Genomic DNA, 22948 nt, shown 5'->3' with positions numbered 1-22948 from the left:
CCCCTCCCTCCCTTCCCTTCCCTTCCATTTTTTTGGGTTCTGGGATTTAAACTCAGTGCCTACAACTCTGCTCAGCTTTTCACTCAGAACTAATGCTCTACCTCTTGAACCATGCCTCCACTTCTAGGTTTTTGCAGACTATTTGGAGGTGAGAGTCTCTTGGATTTATCTCCTTGGACTGGCTACAAACTGCAATTTTCAGATCTCAGCTTTCTAAGTAGGTAGGATTATATGTGTAACCCACCAGCACCTAGCTTCTTGCTACTGGGCTTGAACTCAGATTTTGTGCCCTCCCTTAGCTTTTTTTTTTTTTTTTTACCAGTCCTGTGGCTTGAGCTCTGGGCCTGGACACTGTCCCTGAGCTCCTTTTGTTCAAGGATAGTGCTGCTCTGTACCACTTGATAGTGCTGTACCACTTGAGCCACAACATACCTTCCAGCTTTTTCTGAGTAGTTTATTGGAGATAAGAGTCTCACAGACTTTCCTCCCCTGGCTGGTTTTAAACTTCAATCTTCATATCTCAGCCTCTTGAGTCACTAGAATTCCAGGCTTGAGCACTGTTTATTTATTTTTTTATTTTTTTTGCCAGTCTTGGGGCTTCAACTCAGGGCCTGGGCACTGTCCCTGAGTCTCTCTGTACTCAAGGCTAGCATCTATCACTTGAGCCACATGCCACTTCTGGCTTTTTTCTGTTTTTGTGGTACTGAGGAATCAAACCCAGGGCTTCATACATACATGGCAAACACTGAGCCACATTCCCAGCCCCTTTTAAATTATGTTAGTGAGCTACTTTTAAATGTCTTAATGCAAAGAGATGATCTTATCATAACATTTTACCTGTATGGCTGGGCACTGGTAGATCATGCCTGTAATTCTAGCTACTCAGGAGGTTGAAATCTGAGGATTGCAATTAGAAGCCAGCCCAGTCAGGAAAGTCCATGAAACTTTTAAATATGACCACCAAAAACTGCAAGTGGAGCTTTGCTTCAAGTGCTAGTATTGAGCAAAAAGCTCAGAAACAGTGCGCAAGTCCTGAGTTCAAGCTTTAGGACCAGCACACACAAAAATAATTTACCTTTATGTAGAACATGTTTAATTTTGTCCATTTTATAAATAATATAATTTATACTATTCTGAATATTTTATATCTATTTTTAAAATTTATTTGACTTATATGCATATTACATATACTGTTCTATATTTTGATCAAATTCACCCTGTCTATATTATTCTTTTTAATGTCCTTCCCTCCCTCCAGTTTTATTATTCTCTTTGCAAGAACCTGAAACCCTGAGTTCAGGCCCCAGTGTACACACACACACACACACTCAGGCCCCAGTGTACACACACATACACACACACTAGTGAGCTGTATTTTTCCTTCCTCCATCCTTCCCACACACACACACACACACACACACACACACACACACACACACACACACGAGCTGTATTTTTCCTTCCTCCATCCTTCCTTCCCTCCCTGCCTTCTTTTCTCCTGAGGATTGAACCCAGGGCTTTGTTTATGCAAAGTATGCATTCTGCAACAGAGTTGCACCTGCATCTCCATGGGAACTAATTTTTAAGCTCTTCTTTTAAGTATCTTATCTCCCTGTCCCTCCCCTGCCCCCTCTTGTGTCAGTTGTAGGGCTTGAACTCTGGGCACTATCCCTCAGCTCTTCAGCTCAAGGCAAGTGCCTTGAGCCACAGCGCCACTTCTGGTTTTCTGGTGGTGAATTGGAGATAAGAGTCTCATGGACTTTCTTGCCTGGGCTGGCATTGAACTGTGGTCCTCAGATCTCAGCCTCCTGAATAGCTAGGATAACAGGCGTGAGCCACCAGTGCCTGGCTAATTCTCTCTCTCTCTGTCTCTTTAACGGTTAAGTCTTCATTTAGGCCAAATTTTAAAAATATTTGCAACATTCATATTCTTGATCATCTGGACAACTGTTTTAAAGCCAAGCACATGTATATTTGGTATTGTTTCTACATTTAGAATTGTATGAGAAATCCCTTCTCACATGCCCAGATGAAATACTTCTTGTAGAAATGTTGAATGAATGCAAATTTTAAAATAACAGTTTGAACATAGAAAATGGAATAAATTAGGCCTTCCCTGACATGTAGAAACATAGGCAAATAGAAAAATCACTCTTATGAGTGAACTGATTTTGTTTTTTGTTCTCTACCCTTTAAACTTTTATTATCAGTAACTATTACAATAAACATGAAATGCAGAATTTTTGTTTACTTGATTACAGATCTCAGGTAACTATTAGAGACATTTAATCTTAGCTGATTGATCTCTGTGTGATAGAGGTGGCCACAATGCTTCCAATTCACTCTTTGTTAGACCTTGCAAGAGGTTATTGTTGCTTCTCTCAAATCCTTTGTCCTCTTCTCCCTTGTTATATACCAGGGTAGAAGAACTCATAAGAGTAGCTGGAAACCTTAACCAATCTCCTTTTCATTGTGTGATGGTTACATGACACATATGGCCAGGAAGGCCTTAGGAAACGTCACTAGGTGATATTTCTTGGAAAGCTTGTTGAAGAAGATTGACTCAGCTTAAACAATTTCTCTGTCCTTTTCCTTTCTTCTTGCATCAAACAGTGCTGACACACCTCGAATTATAAAAACTGTTGTCTGATCTACCAGGCAGGAAAGGGCAATATCATAAAGGCATGATTTGGACATCATTGGCTGCTGTCCTTTAACCATGGAATGTGATGAGGGAACAGTAGTCCTGTCCATTTCAGCCATTTTGTGGCTAGATGTCCCGACCCGCAGGACTTCAACCAGGGCAATGAACCTAAGCGAGAAGGAATGAAGGGACAAGAGACACGAAGAAGGACAGCAAGACAAGGATTCTGATCAAGCTGCCAAATTTTATTTTTCACACAGGGGTATTTACATGCTTAGAATAAGGAAGCTTTTTCATTGGGCGTAGCAGCTGCAGGATGCTTGCTTAGGGCAATGTGAAAAGGTGGTCAATAGCAGCTACCTAGTCTTTGTTTGAGGCAGGATGCAAAGACCAGATTCTGTAAATAGCCTCGAGAGATGTTCCAGCGAGATAGTCAAGCTTATCATGCAGAGAGACTCCCTGCAGGGCTCCCGACAGCTAGAGTTACTAGGATTTGAACCCAGGACCTTGGGATTGGTAGACAGGCATTCTGTTATGAGAACCACACTTCCAGCCTGATTCTTGCCATTTTTATGTGCAGGTAAACTTAATTTACCATCACTAAAAAAGGCAAATATAGTCATGAATAAGATTTATATAGTAGATTGACATAAGGCATGTTTGCTTTCATGGAAGTTCAGCATTAATCTAATTTCTGCAAAAATAACATCACCTATTGCAATATTCTTGTTATTTGCTCATATTTAATTTTATGAATATGTTATTTTACTGTTTTTCTACAAGCTTTAAGTATAAAGAATCTGTACTTACTTTGGGCTTGTACATTTAACAAAATAAAAATATTTAAATAAGTGATGGAATCTTTGGAGATTCTTTTTATTTTATTTTTTTTTTTGCCAATCCTAGGGCTTGAACTAGGCCTGGGCACTGGCCCTGAGCTTCTTTATGCTTAAGGCTAGCACTCTACCACTTTGAGCCACAGCATCACTTCCAGTTTTCTGGTGGTTAATTGGAGATAAGAGTCTCATGGACTTTCCTGCCAAGACTGGCTTCCAACTATGATCCTCAGCTCTCAGCCTCCTGAGTAGCTAGGATTAACAGGCTTGAACCACCAGTGCCCAGCTTGTTCTGTCAGTTTCTAAAAGAGCCTCTCAGTTTGCACTTAAACTATTTAACTTCTCTCCCCATCTACTTATGAACATTTATATTGATTATGTTCATACCTTTATTAATGAAGCAATTTTAATACTGTAAATTTTAACACTACTTTTAAATTTACTGTAAACTATATAAAACATATCTATTTGTCGCTTTTTAAAATAAACCATATTTTTTTATTGTTATTGTATAGGTGATGTACTGGGAGGTTACAGTTAAATAAGTCAAGTAATGAGTACATTGTTTGAACAGTGTCAACCCTTCTCTCACTTTTTCCCAGTTTTTCCCTCCTGACCTCCCTCCCCAACAAGTTGTATAGTTCATTTTCAACATAGTATCTAGTGAGTATGACTGCTGCATTTGTTCACCCTTTGTCCCACCATTTCTTTGCCTCCCCCTTACCCTCCCCAAAATGAATCAACTCAAGACAAAAGGTACAGAAAACAGAAACAGCAACAAAGGAGAAATACAAAAACAAAAAATAGCAAAAAAATCTCATTTCCTTTTCTTGGAGTATATTTTAGTAAATACCATTTTATATGATCATATGCACATAGCTATTGAGCCTTTGTAATCCTCTAAGAATGTCCTCTTTTGGTCTCAGTGTGTGAATGGCTAGATTCCTGTGTAATTTATCATGTAAACTATAGTTGGTCTATTTATGCCCTAAAAATTTTCCAATAATTACTGCAGGAATAATCAACAATTTTTTTTTGTCGGTAGTGGGGCTTGAACTCAAGGCCTGGGTGCTGTCCCTGAGCTCTTCAGCTCAAAGCTAGCTCTCTACCACTTGAGCCACAGTACCACTTCCTAATCAACATTTTTTGGTCAAGCAATTTTATAAAGAAGATTAAATAATAATTTTAAAGCTAATATGTGAAATAATGGCTCTGGGAATTATTATGCATCCTGAAAGCAATTATTCTCTCTAAGCAACTGAATGTACCTTTTTTCCCCTACCAATCTAGAGATATTATTTTCTGTCTTGCTCTTTATTAATAAAAACTATAGTATAATTTTGTGCTAATGGAGTCGACTAATGAAATAAAATATTTTTAGGATATTATCAAGCATTAGAGACTAGTTTATTTTTTAAAATTGGAATAGAAAAGGCCATTCTTAAAATTTCATTAGGTTTTTGGTATATACAAAGGATTTATTTATATTACCCTACAGCTCTTATTTACCTGAAATTATAATAATCTTTTATGTCTTTTCTGTACACAATTAGGTTAGTAGATTCAAATAACAACAAAAACAAAATTTGTTTTTAATATTATAACATGAATCTTATGTCATTTGCTTCAACTCAAGTCTTTGTCTTCTTCCTTCCTTATCAACAGAATCTAGAATTCTTTAGGTATACCCTCTGTGGGCTTCTGACATTGGTGGGTAAGGATATGCTGTCTGGAGCTGCTAAAAATAGCAGTGTAGAAGATGACTATGCTTCTGAATAACTCAATCCTGGATCCATCCCTCCCTTATTACTTATATGTGATATATTAATCCTTACCAGTGATTCAGCCATTTTTACTTGGGTTTCTGTTCTTGCTCTGAAATCCTACTGAAAACATTATTTATTTATATTGTGAACATACCGTACAGAGGGGTTTTACAATTACATGGGCAAGGTAATGAGTATATTTTTTATCAAGCATTGTTGCCTCCTCTTTTGTTTCCCCTTACCATCCCTTCCCATCTCTCCCCCTCCAGTGCCCCCACTTCCTGCGCCAAAGTTACAATGGGTCCACCTTACCTCCATAAATTATACCTTGATCAAATACAGTGAAAACAGGGGTTAAACCGCGGGGGAGGGACATACAAAGCAACAAAGAAATATCTTATAAATATATTAGAAACAATAGCAAGCAAGAAAAAAACATTTGAGTCCTAATCTTGGGGTTCATTTCGCCTAACATCAACTTATCTGACTGTTTCTGCTTGACTCAGACATATACTAGTTATTGCAAATAAGGGAAACCATGGGACCTATGTTTCTTTGGGCCTGGCTTACTTCACTTAATATAATTTTTTCCAAATCTTTCCATTTCCTAACAAATGGGTCAATGTCATTCTTTCTGATGAAGGCATAGAATTCCATTGTGTATATATACCACATTTTCTTGATCCACTCATCTACTGAAGGGCATCCAGGTTGGTTCCATATCTTAGCTACGGCAAAGAATGCTGCAATAAACATAGTTGTGCTGGTAGCTTTAGTGTGGTCTTGTTTGTGATCCTTTGGGTAAATGCCCAAAAATGGCATTGCTGGATCATAGGGGAGCTCTATGTGGAGATTTTTGAGGAACCTCCATATTGCTTATCAAAGTGTTTGAACAATTTTACACTCCCACCAACAATGCAGTAAGGTTCCCTTCTGTCCACATCCCCTCCAGCATCTGTTGTTAGAGTTCTTGATTTTTGCCGTTCTAACTGTAGTGAGGTGGTATCTCAATGTTGTTTTGATTTGCATTTCTTTTATGGCTAGAGAGGTTGAGCATTTCTTCATGTGTCTATTGGCCATCCTTCTTTCCTCTTCAGAGAAGTTTCTCTTTAAGTCTTTCGCCCACTTATTTATTGGGCAGTTGTTTCTTTGCGGATTTGTTGTTGGGGGATTTAATTTTTTGAGTTCTAGGTATATTTTAGATATGAAACCCTTGTCTGTTGTATGGCTAGTGAAGATCTTCTCCCAATCCGTGGGCTTTCTATTGATCTTGCTAGCTATGTCCTTTGCCATGCTGAAGCTCTGCAATTTCATGCAATCCCATTTTTCCAACCTTTCTTTGATTTGTTGTGTTTCTGGGTCTCTATTAAGAAAATTTTGGCCTGTGCTGAGACCTAGGGTTTCTCCTATTCCTTCCTGTGATGTTTTCAGGATGTCTGCTTTCACTCCAAGGTCTTTGATCCGTTTGGAGTTGATTCTGCTGCAGGGTGATATATAAGGTTCTAGCTTTAGTTTTCTACAGGTGATTAACTAATTTTGCCAGCACCATTTACTGAAGAGGCTGTCTTTCTTCCATTCTTTTTTTTTTTTTTTTTTTAGCTCCCTTATTGAAGGTTAGATGGCTGTAAGTCTGTGGGTTCCTTTCTGGGTTTTCAATTCTATTCTATTGGTCCTGAGGTCTGTTCCTATGCCAGTACCAAGCTGTTTTGATTATTATGGTTTTGTAGTAGAGTTTGAAATTTGGTATTGATACTCCTCCAGCACTGTTCTTTCTGTTCAGGATTTTTTTTGCTATTCGAGGTCTTTTATTATTCCATATGAATTTTTGGTTTGCCTCTTCTGTTTCCTTGTAGAATAAGGCTGGAATATTGATAGGTATCACATTGAATTTGTAGATAGCCTTTGGAAGTATTGCCATTTTCACGATGTTGTTCCTTCCAATCCAGGAGCATAGGAGGTTTTTTCACTTTCTAAGTTCTGTTTTGATGGAAACATTGTTTATAAAACTAATTTTTAAAATAAGTCACAGCTGGCAGTCTGGCATAAGGGGTAGAGCCCTTGTCTATCAAAGAGCAGGCTCTGAATTCAAGCCTTAGTATTCCAAAAATTTAATAAATGAACAGTCACATTTCTTTTTTTCTTTTCTTTTTTTTGGGGGGGGGTCCAGTTGTGGGGCCTGAATTCTGGGCCTGGGCGATGTCCCTCAGCTCTTCAGCTCAAGGCTAGCACTCTACCACTTGAGCCACAGTGCCACTTCCAGCTTTTTTCTTTTTGCTTATGTGGTGCTGAGGAATCAAACCCAGGGCCTCATGCATGCAAGGCAAGCGCTCTACCACTGAGCCACCTTCCCAGCCTGAACAGTCACATTTCTTTCAGTTTTCTTTAAATTTTTTTACTGTTATTATAAAGGTGATGTTTGTTAGGGTTACATAAATAAGTCAGGTAAAGATTACATTTCTTTTTTTGGTGGTGGGGGTGGGGTAGGGTAGGGGATTGTTGGTCGTGGGTCTTGAACTCTGGGCCTGAGTGCTGTTCCTCAGCTTTTCAGCTCAAGGCTAGTGCTCTACCATTTGAGCCACAGCACCACTTTCAATACTACATTTCTTTTTGGACAATTGTCACCCATCCCTCACTCTCTCCCAGTTTTTCCCTCCCATTCCAACCTACAAGTTGTGTAGTTCATTTTGAACATAGTGTCTTAATGAGTTCACCGAATCTGAAACCACCATCATTTTCTATTCCTTTGATCCATTAACTAGTATTTCTGTGAGAATGAATATAGTAATTTTGTTATAGCAAGCAAACCTTATTGTCAGCATATTAATAATGTTTTCATTGTGACTACCTTCATTGGAGCACAGCTCAATTTATTTGACCTAGTCATTTTCGTAAAAAGACTTAAGAAGATAGGTATAGATATCAAGGCTATTTATAATTATATGCTTGTAAATACGAGCAGTGTTTTAATCTTTTACCAAAATCTCACTGATTTGGTATGCATGAAAAATACTATTTATTTTGTTTTCAATGTAGAAATTTTTTTACCTAAAAATAAGAATTACTTGATTCAATAATCCCTTTAGATCTTTTTTCAAATCTAGATTTCACTCAGCGTTAGTGCCAAATATCAATATATATTATATGTCATAATAGTTTCAGAATATCCATCTTTAAAATGTGCCTCATGCAGAGTGCTGGTGGCTCTTTAATCCCAGCTGCTCAGGAGGCTGAGATCTGAGGATCACAGTTTGAAGCCAGCCCAGGCAAGAAAGTCAATGAGACTCCTTAAAAAAAAAATCTACAATTTGTACTTCCACCTTTATCATTATGAAAAATATAATAGAATTATGAAATTTACATTTCCTTTTTTATTATTTCTATTGTTATTGTAAAGGTGATATTACAATTACATAAGTCAGGTAATAAGTACATACCTTTTCTTTTTTTTTTAAATTGGTCACGGGACCTGAACTCTGGGCTTGGGCACTGTCCCTCAGCTCTTCAAGACTAGCACTTTTAGCACTTGAGCCACAGGGCCACTTATGGCTTTTTCTGCTTATGTGGTGCTAAGGAATCAAACCCAGGGCCTCATGCATGCAAAGCAACCATTCTACCACTGAGCTACCTTCCTAGCCCAGTGCATATCTTTTTGAGCACTGAAACCTCTTCCCTCGATTTCTTCCAGGTTTTCCCTCTAGAACTTTCCTCCTCCCACAAATTGTATGGTTCATATTCAACATAGTGTCTAATGAGTATCACCGCTGCATTTGTTTACCCTTTGTCCCACTATTTCTGTGCTCCCCCTTACACTCCTCCAAACAGATAAATACAAGACAAAAGACACAGAAAACAAAAACAGCAACAAAGGAGAAAAAAACAAAAGCAAAATGACAAAAAGAAACCCTCTGTTTCCATTTCTTGGAGTTTATTCTAATGAACGTCATTTTATATGATCATGCAGAAAGCTTTTGAGACTTTGTTATTCTCTCCTAAGAATGTTCTCCTTTGGTTCTCAGATTGTGCATATCTAAAGTCCTGTATAATATATTTTTTGGTCTTTTACCATGTAGTATGTTTACTTGTAGATTTTTTTTTTTTTTGGTGGGTGTTTTGGTCATAGAGCTTGAACTGTGGGCCTGGGCTCTCTCCCTGAGCTCTTCAGCTCAAGAAAAGCGCTCTACCACTTGAGCCACAGCACCACTTCTAGTTTTCTGCTGGTTAATGGGAGGTAAGAGTCTCATGGACTTTAATGCCTGGGCTGGCATTGAACTGTGATGCTCAGATCTCAGCCTCCTGAATAGCTAGGATTATAGGCGTGAGCCACCAGCGCCCGGCTTACTTGTAGATTTATAGGCACATTCTTGTTAGCAACCAATTTGGGAAACTATGCAACCTATGTTTCTTTTGGTCTGGCTTACTTCCTTAATATATTTTTTTCAAGTCTTTCCATTTCCTTACGAATGGTACAATATCATTCTTTCTGATGGAGGCAGAGAATTCCATTTATATATATATATAAAATCACATTTTCTTGATCCATTCATCTGCTGAGGGCCATCTGAGTTGATTTGTATTCAGTGAGAATTTTTCCTCCAATTAAGTACCAAAAAGTCAGAAGTAGATCTGTAGCTCAAGTAGCAGAGTGCCAGCCTTGAGCAGAAAAGCTTAGGGACAGCATATAGACCCTGAGTTAAAGTCCAGGACCAGCACATACAAAAATGATTCCCCGATACAGGCTTTTAAGTAGAGCATATGCTAGCAACCTAATTATGGCTTGTATATAAATGCTACTTAAAAATATGAGAGTATATCATAGCTTTAGGACTTGAGGTGATACAAAAAGTGAACATTACTAAGGAGTGAGCCCCTAAGTGCATTGCTAAAGGAAGAGGTACAAGAGAGATAGATAGAACTGAGAGCTAAAAGGAAAATCAGGAGCTATTAGAAGTTCCACACAAGCTCTTCTGCTCAGTGGTAGTTTTATTTGAGTTCCTAAAAAGAAGCAGAGCCAGACAAAAGCTAGAGTCGAAGTTTTCCTCATTACAAAAAGTATATTTTCTATTTGCCAGTGCACTGGAAAAACAAAAGTTTTTTCTTATTTTCAACTAGTTTTCTTCCTCTTCTTAGTTTGATAACACTATACTTTTTTTGTATTTTATACAAGATTAGGAAAGATAAGTAATAAGGTATTTATTACAAGTATAATTTTTATTTGTACTTAAAAATATAGTTCTGATAGCTGACTTACACTGTAATCCTAGCTACCCAGGAGGCTGAGATCATAGTTTGCAATATGGCATCCCAAAATAACTAGCAAAAAGCAAGGCTGAAAGTGTGGGTCAATTAGTAGAGTACCAGCTGAACAACAAAATGAGTAAACACAAGGCCCTGGACCCAGGACCTAGGACCATGAAAAAGTTATTTAAAAGAATATATTTGAGTGGGACCGAGTGGGGGTTAGGGGCAAGGTGGAGAATATATTTGAGCCATGCTCACACATGTCATCTTCAGTACTCAGGAGGCTGAGATCTAAGGATCACTGACTGTTCAAAGCCAGCCTGGGCAAGAAAGTCTGTGAAACTCTTATCTCCAATTAACCAACAAAACACCAAAAGTGGCACTCTGGCTTAGAGTGGTAGAGTGCTAGTTTTGGCTGAAAAAGCTCAGGAACAGCGCCCATACCTTCAGTTCAAGCCCCAAAACCAACAACAACAGCAACAAAAAGAATATATTTGTTGAAAGTAGTTGGTAACTTTTGCCCTTTTTTTTGTTTGTTTAGTTGGTTTTGGTGGCACTAGGGATTGAGCAGACTTGTGTTGCCAGTTAACTGGGACATGTTTGAGGAACTGATATTGGAGATGGATTTTGTATCTTTTAAATAGATGTGTACTTATGAATGTATAATGAAAGTTAGGAATAAATAATGAAAAAAAGAAAAAATAGCTATTATATTGAGTATGCAATTATGTGAAAAATATGTTAAGAAATTATTGTGTCTTGAAAAAAAATTGTTATGGTTTGGTTCCTTTAACTCAGGGTATATTCTTAATTGCTTAGTATAGAACTGGATGAAATTGTTAACATTAAGTTATGCTTGCTCAGGATTTGTTCCTAATAATGGAAAGGTTCCATGTGAGTGTACAAAACCCAGTGTTCTCTGTACCTACACTGAGCCTGCTTCTGAGGCTGCAGAGATTAAGTAGATACTGTTTTGAGATACTATGCTCTGACTCTTGTACATAGAATTCAAAGATATTAAATACTCATTGTTATATCTATATATCTCATTAAATTTTCTGTGTAATCAAAATACTCAGTTGGAGGGTTTTGATGTTTTATTTTTGGAAATATGATTTATTCAAAAGAAATTGTTAACCATAGAAAAGGTATGTTTCTATATAAAGAAATTGGAGAAAAGCTTCAGGTTAGATACAAATTCTTCTATTCTGTAAGCCTCAGAATAGAAATTTATCTGGTGTGTAAAGTGATTTTAAGAAAAGTACAATGCTTTTCAGTTTTTCTGTTTTCTGTCCATATCAGCATTTGAATTAAAAATATCAAACACTGAACATGTGCATCCAAAGATATGGATGTGGCAAACATTGGAATATGTATTGATTTTGTAAGTGGATGCTTAATGTGAGGATTCTCAGGATTTGAAAACAAATCAGTGAAATAGAAATTTGCTTTTTGATGTCTGCAGCCAGGCTGGATAATTTGCAATGCAAACAATTAATAATGGATTTCCCAAAAAAGAATGTTATTTTTAAAATTGGAAAACTGAACAGCTTATACACTTCTGAAAGAATTGTAAACTGTTAGCACACCGAACCAAGTTTGGCAAATACAATGGATATAGTCTTTAACAAGGAGGTTTTCTTTTTAACTGTAGGTTAAAGTCCCCATAACTTGTCCTATTTGACATTTCACAATGGAGGGAAAAGCTATTTTGTTTCCATGCACAACTATGGCTATTGGCAGCCCTCCATTTACAAAATAGCTTTTAGTTTCAATCAAAAGTGGTATATAATTTCTAAAAAGTGAAAAATTATACCAAGTATATTTGTGTTTTTGAAATTTATAGTAGCTTATTAAGTTCTTTAGTTACCTTATTTTCTTTCTCACTGTTGTTTCCCTCTACTACGCAGGATTTCAAATGCTCTGTTGTTACTGTCTTAAATTTTCTTTATTTTATTGAGACTGGATCTTAGTATGTTGCTCAGACTGATCTTGAACTCATGGTCTTAAGTGATCCTCCCATCTCAGTATCTATTATTATTATTATTTTATCATTACTATTGCTATTATTATTATTTTGCCAGTATTAGAGCTCAAACTTAATACTTCACTCTATTGCTTAGTTTTTTCCAGCTCAAGGCAGGGGCTCTTTCCCTTCCTTGAGCCACACCTTTACTTCCAACTTTTTGCTGGTTAATTGGAGATAAAGAGTCTCTTGGATTTGTCTCCCCACAACTGGCTTCATGTCTCAGTCTTCAGATCTTAGGTTCCTGAGTAGGTAGGATTATAGGCACAAGCCACCAGTGCCCAGCTCTTTACCCTATTTTTAATCTTTGCACCAAATTTCCTTCCTAATTTTGTCTGTTGCCTTTCACTGTCCACAAACCTCTTGACCACTTTTGCCTTATGCTTATAACTTTCCTGCTAGTAAGTTAGTATGGTGGGTGGCCTTTTTATCTCATTCTGTGCAACATCTTTGTGATATTTATCACTGACAACCTTTCACTCTGTTGAAGGACAGTTAGGTAAGGATATTCAGTCTTACTGGAGATATCTAAAGGAAGCCTAATGCTATCTTATTAAACTCACTCAGTTTCCATGGCAGGAAAACTCTACAGGCCTCATTTTAGGAAAATCTAGCCCATTTAGATGGATATAGGTTGATTGTAACCTGAAGGGTCTTTGGATACCTAAAAGCCAAACTATTCCATTGATCTATTGCCCTGTTTTGTACTTTTTATCCAGTTCTCTACACTGGTTCTCAGTCAGTCACAATGCAATTTAGCTGCATACTACCCTGCCCTGAAGGTACCCTGAAAGATTAAATACACTTTGCCAGAGAACCACACAGACATTCATGTACAGAGAACAAAGAAAGGTTTATTGCTGGGAAAGGGGGCCAGCAAGACTCCTTCTTACAAGGGAGAAGTGAGAAGAAGCACCAGCTATTGTCTAAGGTGACCTATATAACCTAGGAGGCTTAGGAGGAGCTAGAAGGGGCTAGGAGGTGGAGACCCTGGTGTGGACGTGTGGGCCAGGGGCTTCATCATGGCAGACTAGGATTTATGGCTGCTGTCCAAATAGTAGATAAGGGCTCCTGCAACTGCCCAGACCTGAAGGTCACTCTGAGGGGCTTTTGTTGCTTTATATGGTGTAGCTGCCCCAGAGAAGTGCCATCCCAAGGTAAAGTGGGTTGGAAGTTGATTATTTACTGCCTTTACTACATAGGCCTAGTGTTGCCTAGAAAGGGAGCATGCTAAGCTGTGGAGAAGGGAAGGAGTGGACTAATCTATGGGAAAGGAGCTCATTTTGCTAAGTTAACCCATCAGAGCCCTAAGTGTTAGTAGCCTGTTGTATCAGTAAGTGATCAAACTTAAAAAGTTAAGAAATCTGAGGTTGAGCATAGAAAAGAATAAATCCCATTGAGGCTGGCATGTTTAAGAATACCCTGAATTGTTCTTGTTCCATTATAAATGCATTGATAACTCTAAAATTAATTATCTCTCCAGTCCTTACCACTTCTGCGACTTTGATAACCAATGCCCTACTCAATAATCTGACTTGGCTATCTTTTAGCTATCTCAAATCCACACTAAATGGATTGTCATCCCAAAGCTGTTCCTCTTCCAATCTTTCCTGTTAGAAAATGGGGTCACCAACCCTTTTTATAGTTAATTGCTTTAGCCTATGTATCTTGAGTTACCCTTGACATATTTCTCTTTTATAACTACTTCTAGACTCATATACCAATTGATAAACAGCTAATCAATTGACTTACCAGGTCTACTTTCAAAATACTCCTTAAACTGAATACTTATTAAGTCATCATCATATATCGTTGTTTCAGTTCTTGTGACTCGTAGACTACTTTCTGTGCTTCTGTTTTTGCCTTCCCAATTTATTTTCTGTGAACTAATCTTTTTAAAAGGTAACATATTCAAAAGATTCTAAGAAAATCCATCTACATGCCATCACTGGTAAACTTCCTGATTGGACCTCTAGCTCTTTCCAACCTTATTTTCTGCTCTTCTCCTTGAGCACTGAGCTACAACCACAATAACTTCCTTGCCCTTTTAATCTACATTAATAACTATTTCAGGATATATGTACTTGCTGATCACATTATTGAAAAATTCTCTCTCCAGATTTTCTCGTGACTATCATTAAATTTGTCCTCATCAAATTTGTTCATATTGCCTATCAGAGAAGCTGTTCCTGATCACTATAAAATAGTGCCTTCCTTTCTATCCCTATTCTGCATTATTTCCACTAAATCCATATTTATTTGCATTTCTTTTTTATTAATTTTTTATTGTAAAAATGTTGTACTGATGGGGCTGGGAATGTGGCTCAGTGGTAGAGTGCTTGCCTTGCATGCCTGAGGCCCTGGGTTCGATTCCTCAGCACCACATAAGCAAAAAGAAAAAAGCCGGAAGTGGCGCTGTGGCTCAAGTGGTAGAGCGCTAGCCTTGAGCTGAAGAGCTGAGGGACAGCGCCCAGGCCCAGAGTTCAGGCCCCATGACTGGACCAAAAAAAAAAAAAAAATGTTGTACTGAGGGGTTACAGTTACATGAGTAGGGTAATGAGTACATTTCATAGGGAGCATTGTTACCTCCTCCTTTATTTTCCTCCACCATCACTTCCCTCCCCAACTCCCCAACCCCCCCCCACCACATTGTAAAGTTCGTTTTTAATATAGTGTCCTGTATATCTTGTCATCACAATGGGTCAGCCAGCATTCTCAATTACCCATTCTGCAATATCCCTTTCCCTCCCTAAATTAAAAAAAATATATATATATACAAGGTGCAGAACACCAGCATCAAATCCAGTGAAAACAGGAGTTATACCATGGGGGCAAGAACTTACAATAGAAACAAAAGAATCACATAGTGTATTGTAAGTACATTAAAAACACTAGCAAGAAAGAGAGGGGAAAAAAAAACAAAAAACCTCTTGTGTCCCTGTCTTGGGGTACATTTTGCTTAACATTATCTCACATGGTCATATGTATATAGCCTTTGACCTACTCTGCTTGTCCTAGACATGTACTAATCACTGCTAACAAGGGAAACCATGGGACCTATGTTTCTTTGGGCCTGGCTTACTTCACTTAATATAATTTTTTCCAAGTCTTTCCATTTCCTAACAAAAGAGGCAATGTCATTTTTTTCTGATGGAGGCATAGAATTCCATTGTGTGTGTGTATACATACATATATACACACACACATATATATATATATATATATATACACATACATATATATACCACATTTTCTTGATCCGTTCATCTACTGAGGGACATCTGGGTTGTTTCCATATCTTAGCTATGGTAAATAATGCTGTAATAAACATGGTTGTGCTGGTAGCTTTGATATGACCTTGTTTGTGATCCTTTGGGTAAATGCCCAAAAGTGAGATTGCTGAGTTGTAGGGGAGCTCTATGTGGAGTCTTTTGAGGAACCTCCATACTGCTTTCCAGAATAGAAGAAGCAATCCAAAATTTCATATGGAACAATAAAAGACACGAGTAGCAAAAACAATCCTTAGAACAGCGCTGGAGGAATATCAATTCCAAATTTCAAACTCTACTACAAAACCATAGTAATCAAAACAGCTTGGTACTCGCACAAGAACAGACCTGAGGACCAATGGAATAGGACTGAAGACCCAGAAATGAACTCATAGACCTATAGCCACTTAATCTTTGACAAGGAAGCTAAAGAAATAGAATGGAAGAAAGACAGCCTTTTCAGTAAGTGGTGCTGGCAAAATTGGTTAAACACTTGTAGAAAGCTAAAACTAGGCCGGGCGCTGGTGGCTCACGCCTGTAATCCTAGCTACTCAGGATGCTGAGATCTGAGGATCGCGGTTCAAAGCCAGCCCGGGCAGGAGAGACCGTGAGACTCCTATCTCCAATAAACCACCAGAAAACCGGAAGTGGCACTGTAGCTCAAGTGGTAGAGCGCTCCCCTTGAGCTGAAGAGCTGAGGGACAGCGCCCAGACCCAGAGTTCAAGTCCCACGACCGACAAAAAAAAAAAAAAAAAGCTAAAACTATATCCATGTATATCACCCTGCACCAGAATCAACTCCAAATGGATCAAAGACCTTGAAATAAAAGCAGACTCCATGTAACATTACAGGAAGGAATAGGAGAAACCCTAGGGTTTCTTGGCACAGGCTGAAATTTTCTTAATAGGGACCCAGAAGCACAACAAATGAATGAAAGGTTGGACAAATGGGACCGTATGAAACTGCAGAGCTTCAGCATGACAAAGGACATAGCTAGGAAAATCAACAGAAAGCCCACAGACTGGGAGAAGATCTTCACTAGCCATACAATAGACAAGGGCCTCATATCTAAAATATTCCTGGAACTCAAAAAGTTAAATCCCCCAACAGCAAATCCTCAAAGAAACAACTGCCTGATTAACAAATGGGCTAGACTTAAAGAGAGACTTCTCTGAAGAGGAAATAAGAATGGCCAGTAGACACATGAAGAAATGCTCAACCTCTATAGCCATAAAGGAAATGCAAATCAAGACAATGCTGAGATTCTACCTCACCCCAGCTACAATGGCTACAATCAAGAAATCTAATAACAAAAAAGAAAGAAATCTAATAACAACAGATGCTGGAGGGGATGTGGCCAAAAGGGAACCCTACTGCATTGTTGGTGGGAGTGTAAATTTATTTGCATTTCATCTTTTTTCAGCCCACCTTCCATGAGGAGTAGGGCTTCTAAATTCATTACTATGTCTCTAGTACCTAGAAAGGTGCAAGTTACAGAGTAGTTCCTCAATAGATAATACACAAATAATATTAAGGAATGATACCTTTAACAAGTTTAATTTATATTTCAACATGAAACCCTATGTATTCATATGAATCCTTATGTTTTCCAAGTATTAATTTTTATTTCCATTCTCTAGAATTGCGCTACAACTAATACAACATACTTTTTATTTATATGAGTATATATGTATATATACATACATATATATATATATATATTTGTGTGTGTGTATGTGTGTGTGTGTGTGTGGTATTTGGTGGGCTTAACTCATAGTCTTATGCTTTCTAGGAAGGCATTCTACCACTTGAGCTGCCACCTCAGTGTTAAGAGTTTGCCTTTCACCTAAAATATTTGTGTTTTATTTTTATATTATTATTACTCAGGTGTGTTATCTAATAATTATTCTAGCACTAGGGAGGGGAAGGAAGGAGAACTTCAAGTTTAAGGTTAGCCTCAGCTATGTAGTGAGACCTTGTCTTAGAAAACAAACAACTTTAAAAATCCAATGGACAGGGATATATCTCAGTGATACAGCACTTACTTAGCATGCACATAATTTATTAGGGAATCTGACATGCCTTTTCTTTCCAAGAACTGAAGTTCACTTTACCTATAACTTATTCCTTGACAATATGTTTACTATAACTTTTTTTGTTGATTGTGTGGCTTGAACTCAAGACATGGGCACTGTCGCTGAGCTCAAGGCTAGCACTCTGCCACTTTGAGCCACAGCTCCACTTCTGATTTTCTGGTATTTAATTGGAGATAAGAGACTTACAGATTTTCCTGCCTGGTCTGGCTTTGAACCATGATCTTCAGATCTGAGCTTCCTGAGTAGCTAGGATTATAGGTGTGAGCCACCAGAGCCCAGGTACTATAACTTTTTAATTTGTATTTTATAATAAAAGCAATCTTTTTAACGTATATGTCAAGATCAGTGGGAATAACAGTAAAATGGAAATAGGGACTTCATTCCTTGTCAGTTTTTGTAATATGATTATGATTTTTTTATGTTGCTTAGAAGTTTCCTCTGTTGAGATTTCTGTTTTTTACTAAAAATGTGCTCACCCTCATTGGATCCAGTGGTCAACCTGACCATACTATTATTTCTCTTTATCTGCTTTTTCTTCTACTTAGAACCTAAGATTTTATTTACTTCTACAAGTACATTAGAAAGAATGGGGAAGAGAATATTTAACAAAATAATATTAATCAAAAGTCAGCTTGAGCTAGGTGCCGATGACTCACACCTTGTAATCCTAGCTATTCAGGAGGCGAAGATCTGAGGATTGAGGTTCAAAGCCAGCACAGGCAGGAAAGTCTGGAGACTTACCTCCAACTAACCACCAGAATACCAGAAGTGGCACTATGGCTCAAGTGGTAAAGTGCTAGCCTTGAGTTGAAGAGCTCAGGGACAGCACCCAGGCCCAGAGTTCAAGCCAGATGACTGACACCCCCCCCAAAAAAAAATCAGCTTGACATTAGATTTAGCATATATCCTATAACACATAATTAGATGTTTAACTTGTGACAAGATGTGTTTGGCATTTTATTTCCTGTATTTTAATCTAACATTCTTCTAATCCTTAGGCAGGACCAATCTTAATTTTAGGATATGGGTAAAAGTCATTGGCATAGTGACTTGCCATTTTGCTTAACGTTTTGCAGTTCTCTCCATGTGTGGATCATTGGAATTTTACAAGTTCTAACATTCCCATTTAGACATATTCCTGACAATGAGAGAGATATAAAACCAGCACTGGCCAATTTTCTCATGCATTCTTATAACACTTTTTTCTGGCTTAGTACCCTTAGCATTTGTCAACTATTTTGTAGCAGGTTACTTCATCAGAAATTTTAGGATGGTTAACGTTACTAAATAAGAAATTAATTTTTGTTTTTTGTTTTTTCCAGGTGTATGGTGGCTGATGAAGTAAGTGTTTTCATGTCTTTTATATAATTTCACAAGTAGTTTTTAGTATCGTCTATTTTTTATATTCACTTTCTTCCTATTTTTCCATGTGACCATATGTCTATCTGTACAGGATATAGGAAGACATAGGGTTATGGGTAGGCAGTGTGAGAAAGAAGAGAGTGAAAGATGTTGGAAGGGATGTAGTGTTTTGGGGGCATGAATGTGTATTTTCAAGATGTGTTTGTGGAACATTAGTTAATGTTTACCTCACTTATCCAAAATTTGATAGTGTTGTCTACAATGCACAAACATTCTTTGAATATTCCCAAATAGCAGACCCTTTTTCTTTTTTCTTTATTTTGTATTTTTTATTGTAAAAATGCTGTACAGAGGTGTTACAGTTACATGAGCAAGGTACTGAATACATTTCCTATTGAGCATTGTTACCTCCTCCTTTGTTTTCTCCCTCCATCCCTTCCCTCCCACCTCCACAAAAACAACTTCCCCCCACCCCGCAATCCCCAAAGTTGTAAAGTTCACTTTCAGCATAGTGTTTTGTACATCTCATTGTTTCAATGTGTATCCAGTATCTTTATTTAAGCTTTTTGTTTTTTCCCTTTTCCCTGAATCAGAGAAGTGTATATACAAGATAGATACAGGGCACCGATATCAAATACAGTGAATACAGGAGTTATACCATGGGGGAGGAACATGCAAAGAAACAACAACAAAATCACATGGTACATTATAAATATGTTAGAAACAATAGCAAGCAAGAAAAAAGATATTTGTGCCCCTATCTTGGGGTTCATTTCTCTTAACATCATCTTACATGGTCATATGTACATAACTTTTGGCCTCTTCTGCTTATACTACACATGCACTAGTTATTGCAAATAAGGGAAACCATGGGACCTATGTTTCTTTAGGCCTGGCTTACTTCACTTAATATAATTTTTACCAAGTCTTTCCATTTCCTAACAAATGGGGCAATGTTATTCTTTCTGATGGAGGCATAGAATTCCATTGTATATATATACCACATTTTCTTGATCCGTTCATCTACTGAGGGGCATCTGGGTTGGTTCCATATCTTAGCTATGGTAAATAATGCTGCAATAAACATAGTTGTGCTGGTAGCTTTAGTGTGGTCTTGTTTGTGATCATTTGGGTAAATGCCTAAAAGTGGGATTGTGGAGTCATAGGGGAGCTCTATGTGGAGTCTTTCGAGGAACCTCCATACTGCTTTCCAAAGTGGTTGAACAAGTTTACACTCCCACCCACAGTGCAGTAGAGTTCGCTTCTGTCCACATCCCCTCCAGCATCTGTTATTAGAATTCCCAATTATAACCATTCTAACTGGGGAGAGGTGGAATCTCAATGTTGTTTTGATTTGCATTTCTTTTATGGCTGGAGAAGTTCAACATTTCTTCATGTGTCTATTGGCCATCCTTCCTTCCGCTTCAGAGAAGTCTCTCTTTAAGTCTTTAGCCCACTTATTTATTGGGCAGTTGTTTCTTTGAGGATTTGTTGTTGGGGAATTTAATTTTTTGAGTTCCAAGTATATTTTAGATATGAGGCCCTTGTCTGTTGTATGGCTAGTGAAAATCTTCTCCTTGCTAACTATATCCTTTGCCATGCTGAAGCTCTGCAGCTTCATGCAATCCCATTTGTCCAACCTTTCTTTGATTTGTTGTGTTTCTGGGTCTCTATGAAGAAAATTTCGGCCTGTGCCAAGGAGACCTAGGGTTTCTCCTATTCCTTCCTGTAGTTTTCAGGGTAGCAGACCCTTTTTCTACCTGTCATATTACTGCTTCCTTAAAAACTAATTTTTTTTTTCAGTCGTGGAGCTTGAACTCTGGGCCTGGGCACTGTCCCTCAGCTCTTTAGCTCAAGGCGAGCACTCTTGAGCCAAAATGCCACTTTTGGTTTTCTGGTGGTTAATTGGATATCTTCTTAGCTCAGGCTGGCTTTGATCCGTGATTCTCAAATCTCTGCCTCCTAAGCTAGGATTACAGGCACTGGTGCCCAGTTAGAAACTAAATATTTAGATTTTCCTCTAAAAGTTATTTTTAATTCTTTTCTATGAATATGAAACTAGGTGGCATTGTATAAGTAAACAATCTTTTTTTTGCGGGGGGGGGGGTTCAGGTCGTGGGGCCTGAACTCTGGACTTGGGCGCTGTCCCTCAGCTCTTCAGCTCAAGGCTAGCACTCTACCACTTGAGCCACAGCACCACTTCTGGCTTTTTCCTTTTTGCTTATGTGGTGCTGAGGAATCGAACCCAGGGCCTCAGGCATGCAAGGCAAGCACTCTACCACTGAGCCACCTTCCCAGCCCTGTATAAGTAAATAATCTTATACATTAAAGTAGCATGTACTTAGGTGTACATCCATATTAATGTTTTCTCACTGAAATTGAAACTCTTATTTGAACTATGATTATGGACTTTTTCAAAGTTTTACAGTACAAATCAGCAAATTCTATTTTTTAATGCTAGTTTAAGAAACATGTTGGTGTTGTTCATGATGGTTTTTTATGAGTAATAGCAAAACATACTTTTCAAAATACAGTAGCAACAAAGAACTTGAACCTCAATTTTATAAAAGTTGTAGTCTTATTACAAAATTCTTTTAATTAATTGTGATTTGGTTTTAGTTATATATAGTCTTTTACCAGTAACTCCTTTCTACAGCTGCTTCTTTAATAACTCTTCTTAAAGTTGGAAGCGTGGCTCAGTTAGTGGAGAGTTAGCCAGTGAGCAAAAGTAGTTGCAGATACTGAGTTTGAGTCTTCGTCTCAGACCTATAGAAAAATAAAAAGTCTTCTTTAATAATTCTTCTCCACAGCTTCTTTGTAGGGAAATTAATGTAGAGTTTCTCAGTTCATGCTGATTTATAATTACCTAATTTTTTGGTTTGAATTCTTCACTTAATAGGCACTTAATTAGCTAGATGTTATGACTAGAAGCATTGTCTCTGATTATCTTTAGTAATAGAATTGGGGAAACAAAACGTAGACATTTGGGAACCAATTACCAGAAATTTCTTTTCTATAGTATGACGAGTTCCAAAAGATTGTTCAGAAATTAATACTTTTGAAAGTCAAAAATAACTGAAGGAGACTTTTCTTTAGTTCACAAACATGTTTTCATCAAAGAGAATATGAATTTATTTTTACAATCTCAAGCAAGGTATAATCATTTCTACCAGTATCACATATATAATTATACATAATATGTAGTATGTATATACACACATATATAATATATACAATGCATGTATATATAAACTGTCAGAATGGATCAAATTTATATCCACAGAAAATATATTATTGAAGCTAATACTGTTCTTGATTATCTCCATAAGTAAGTCATGGACAAAGTCTTAACAACCTTGGTGTCCATTTTGATGTCATAGAGATTTGAATCAAGAGAATTCGCAGTTGATTGATACAAACATTGATTGAAATAAACATTTTATCAGCACCTAAACCTCAATTGACTGATATTGTCCAACAATTTCTATTCTCAGTAATCATTAGAATAACCATTATTCAGGGTTCTTGGTAAACCCTTACTTAGCAAGTCTTTTCATTATACCAGGTGCTTTTCATCATCGCTTGTTATTTTCAGTTACTTAGCACTTCTTACATGTTGAATGATTTGTCATCATCTTTCAAAATCTTTTAATTTTTAAAATTTAATTAGTTCAAAGAGCCATTGAGTTTTATAATATTTACAATTCCTT

General features: G+C 37.5%; 1 protein-coding gene across 1 annotated transcript in view; it reads left to right on the top strand.

Annotated features, from left to right (window-relative positions):
• Nucleotides 1–22948, top strand: part of Zranb3 (zinc finger, RAN-binding domain containing 3) — a 228760-nt gene that overhangs the window by 93027 nt on the left and 112785 nt on the right. The window contains exon 3 of the mRNA XM_013030801.1: nt 19199–19217. Coding sequence (XP_012886255.1) covers nt 19199–19217 — 19 coding nt within the window. The remainder of the gene's footprint in view (nt 1–19198; nt 19218–22948) is intronic.

Source organism: Dipodomys ordii, unplaced genomic scaffold (genome assembly GCF_000151885.1).
Source record: "Dipodomys ordii isolate 6190 unplaced genomic scaffold, Dord_2.0 Scaffold133, whole genome shotgun sequence".
NCBI classification, from domain to species: Eukaryota; Metazoa; Chordata; class Mammalia; order Rodentia; family Heteromyidae; genus Dipodomys; species Dipodomys ordii.
Note: the sequence above shows the minus strand (reverse complement) of the source record. Positions and strands in the feature narration are given on the sequence as shown.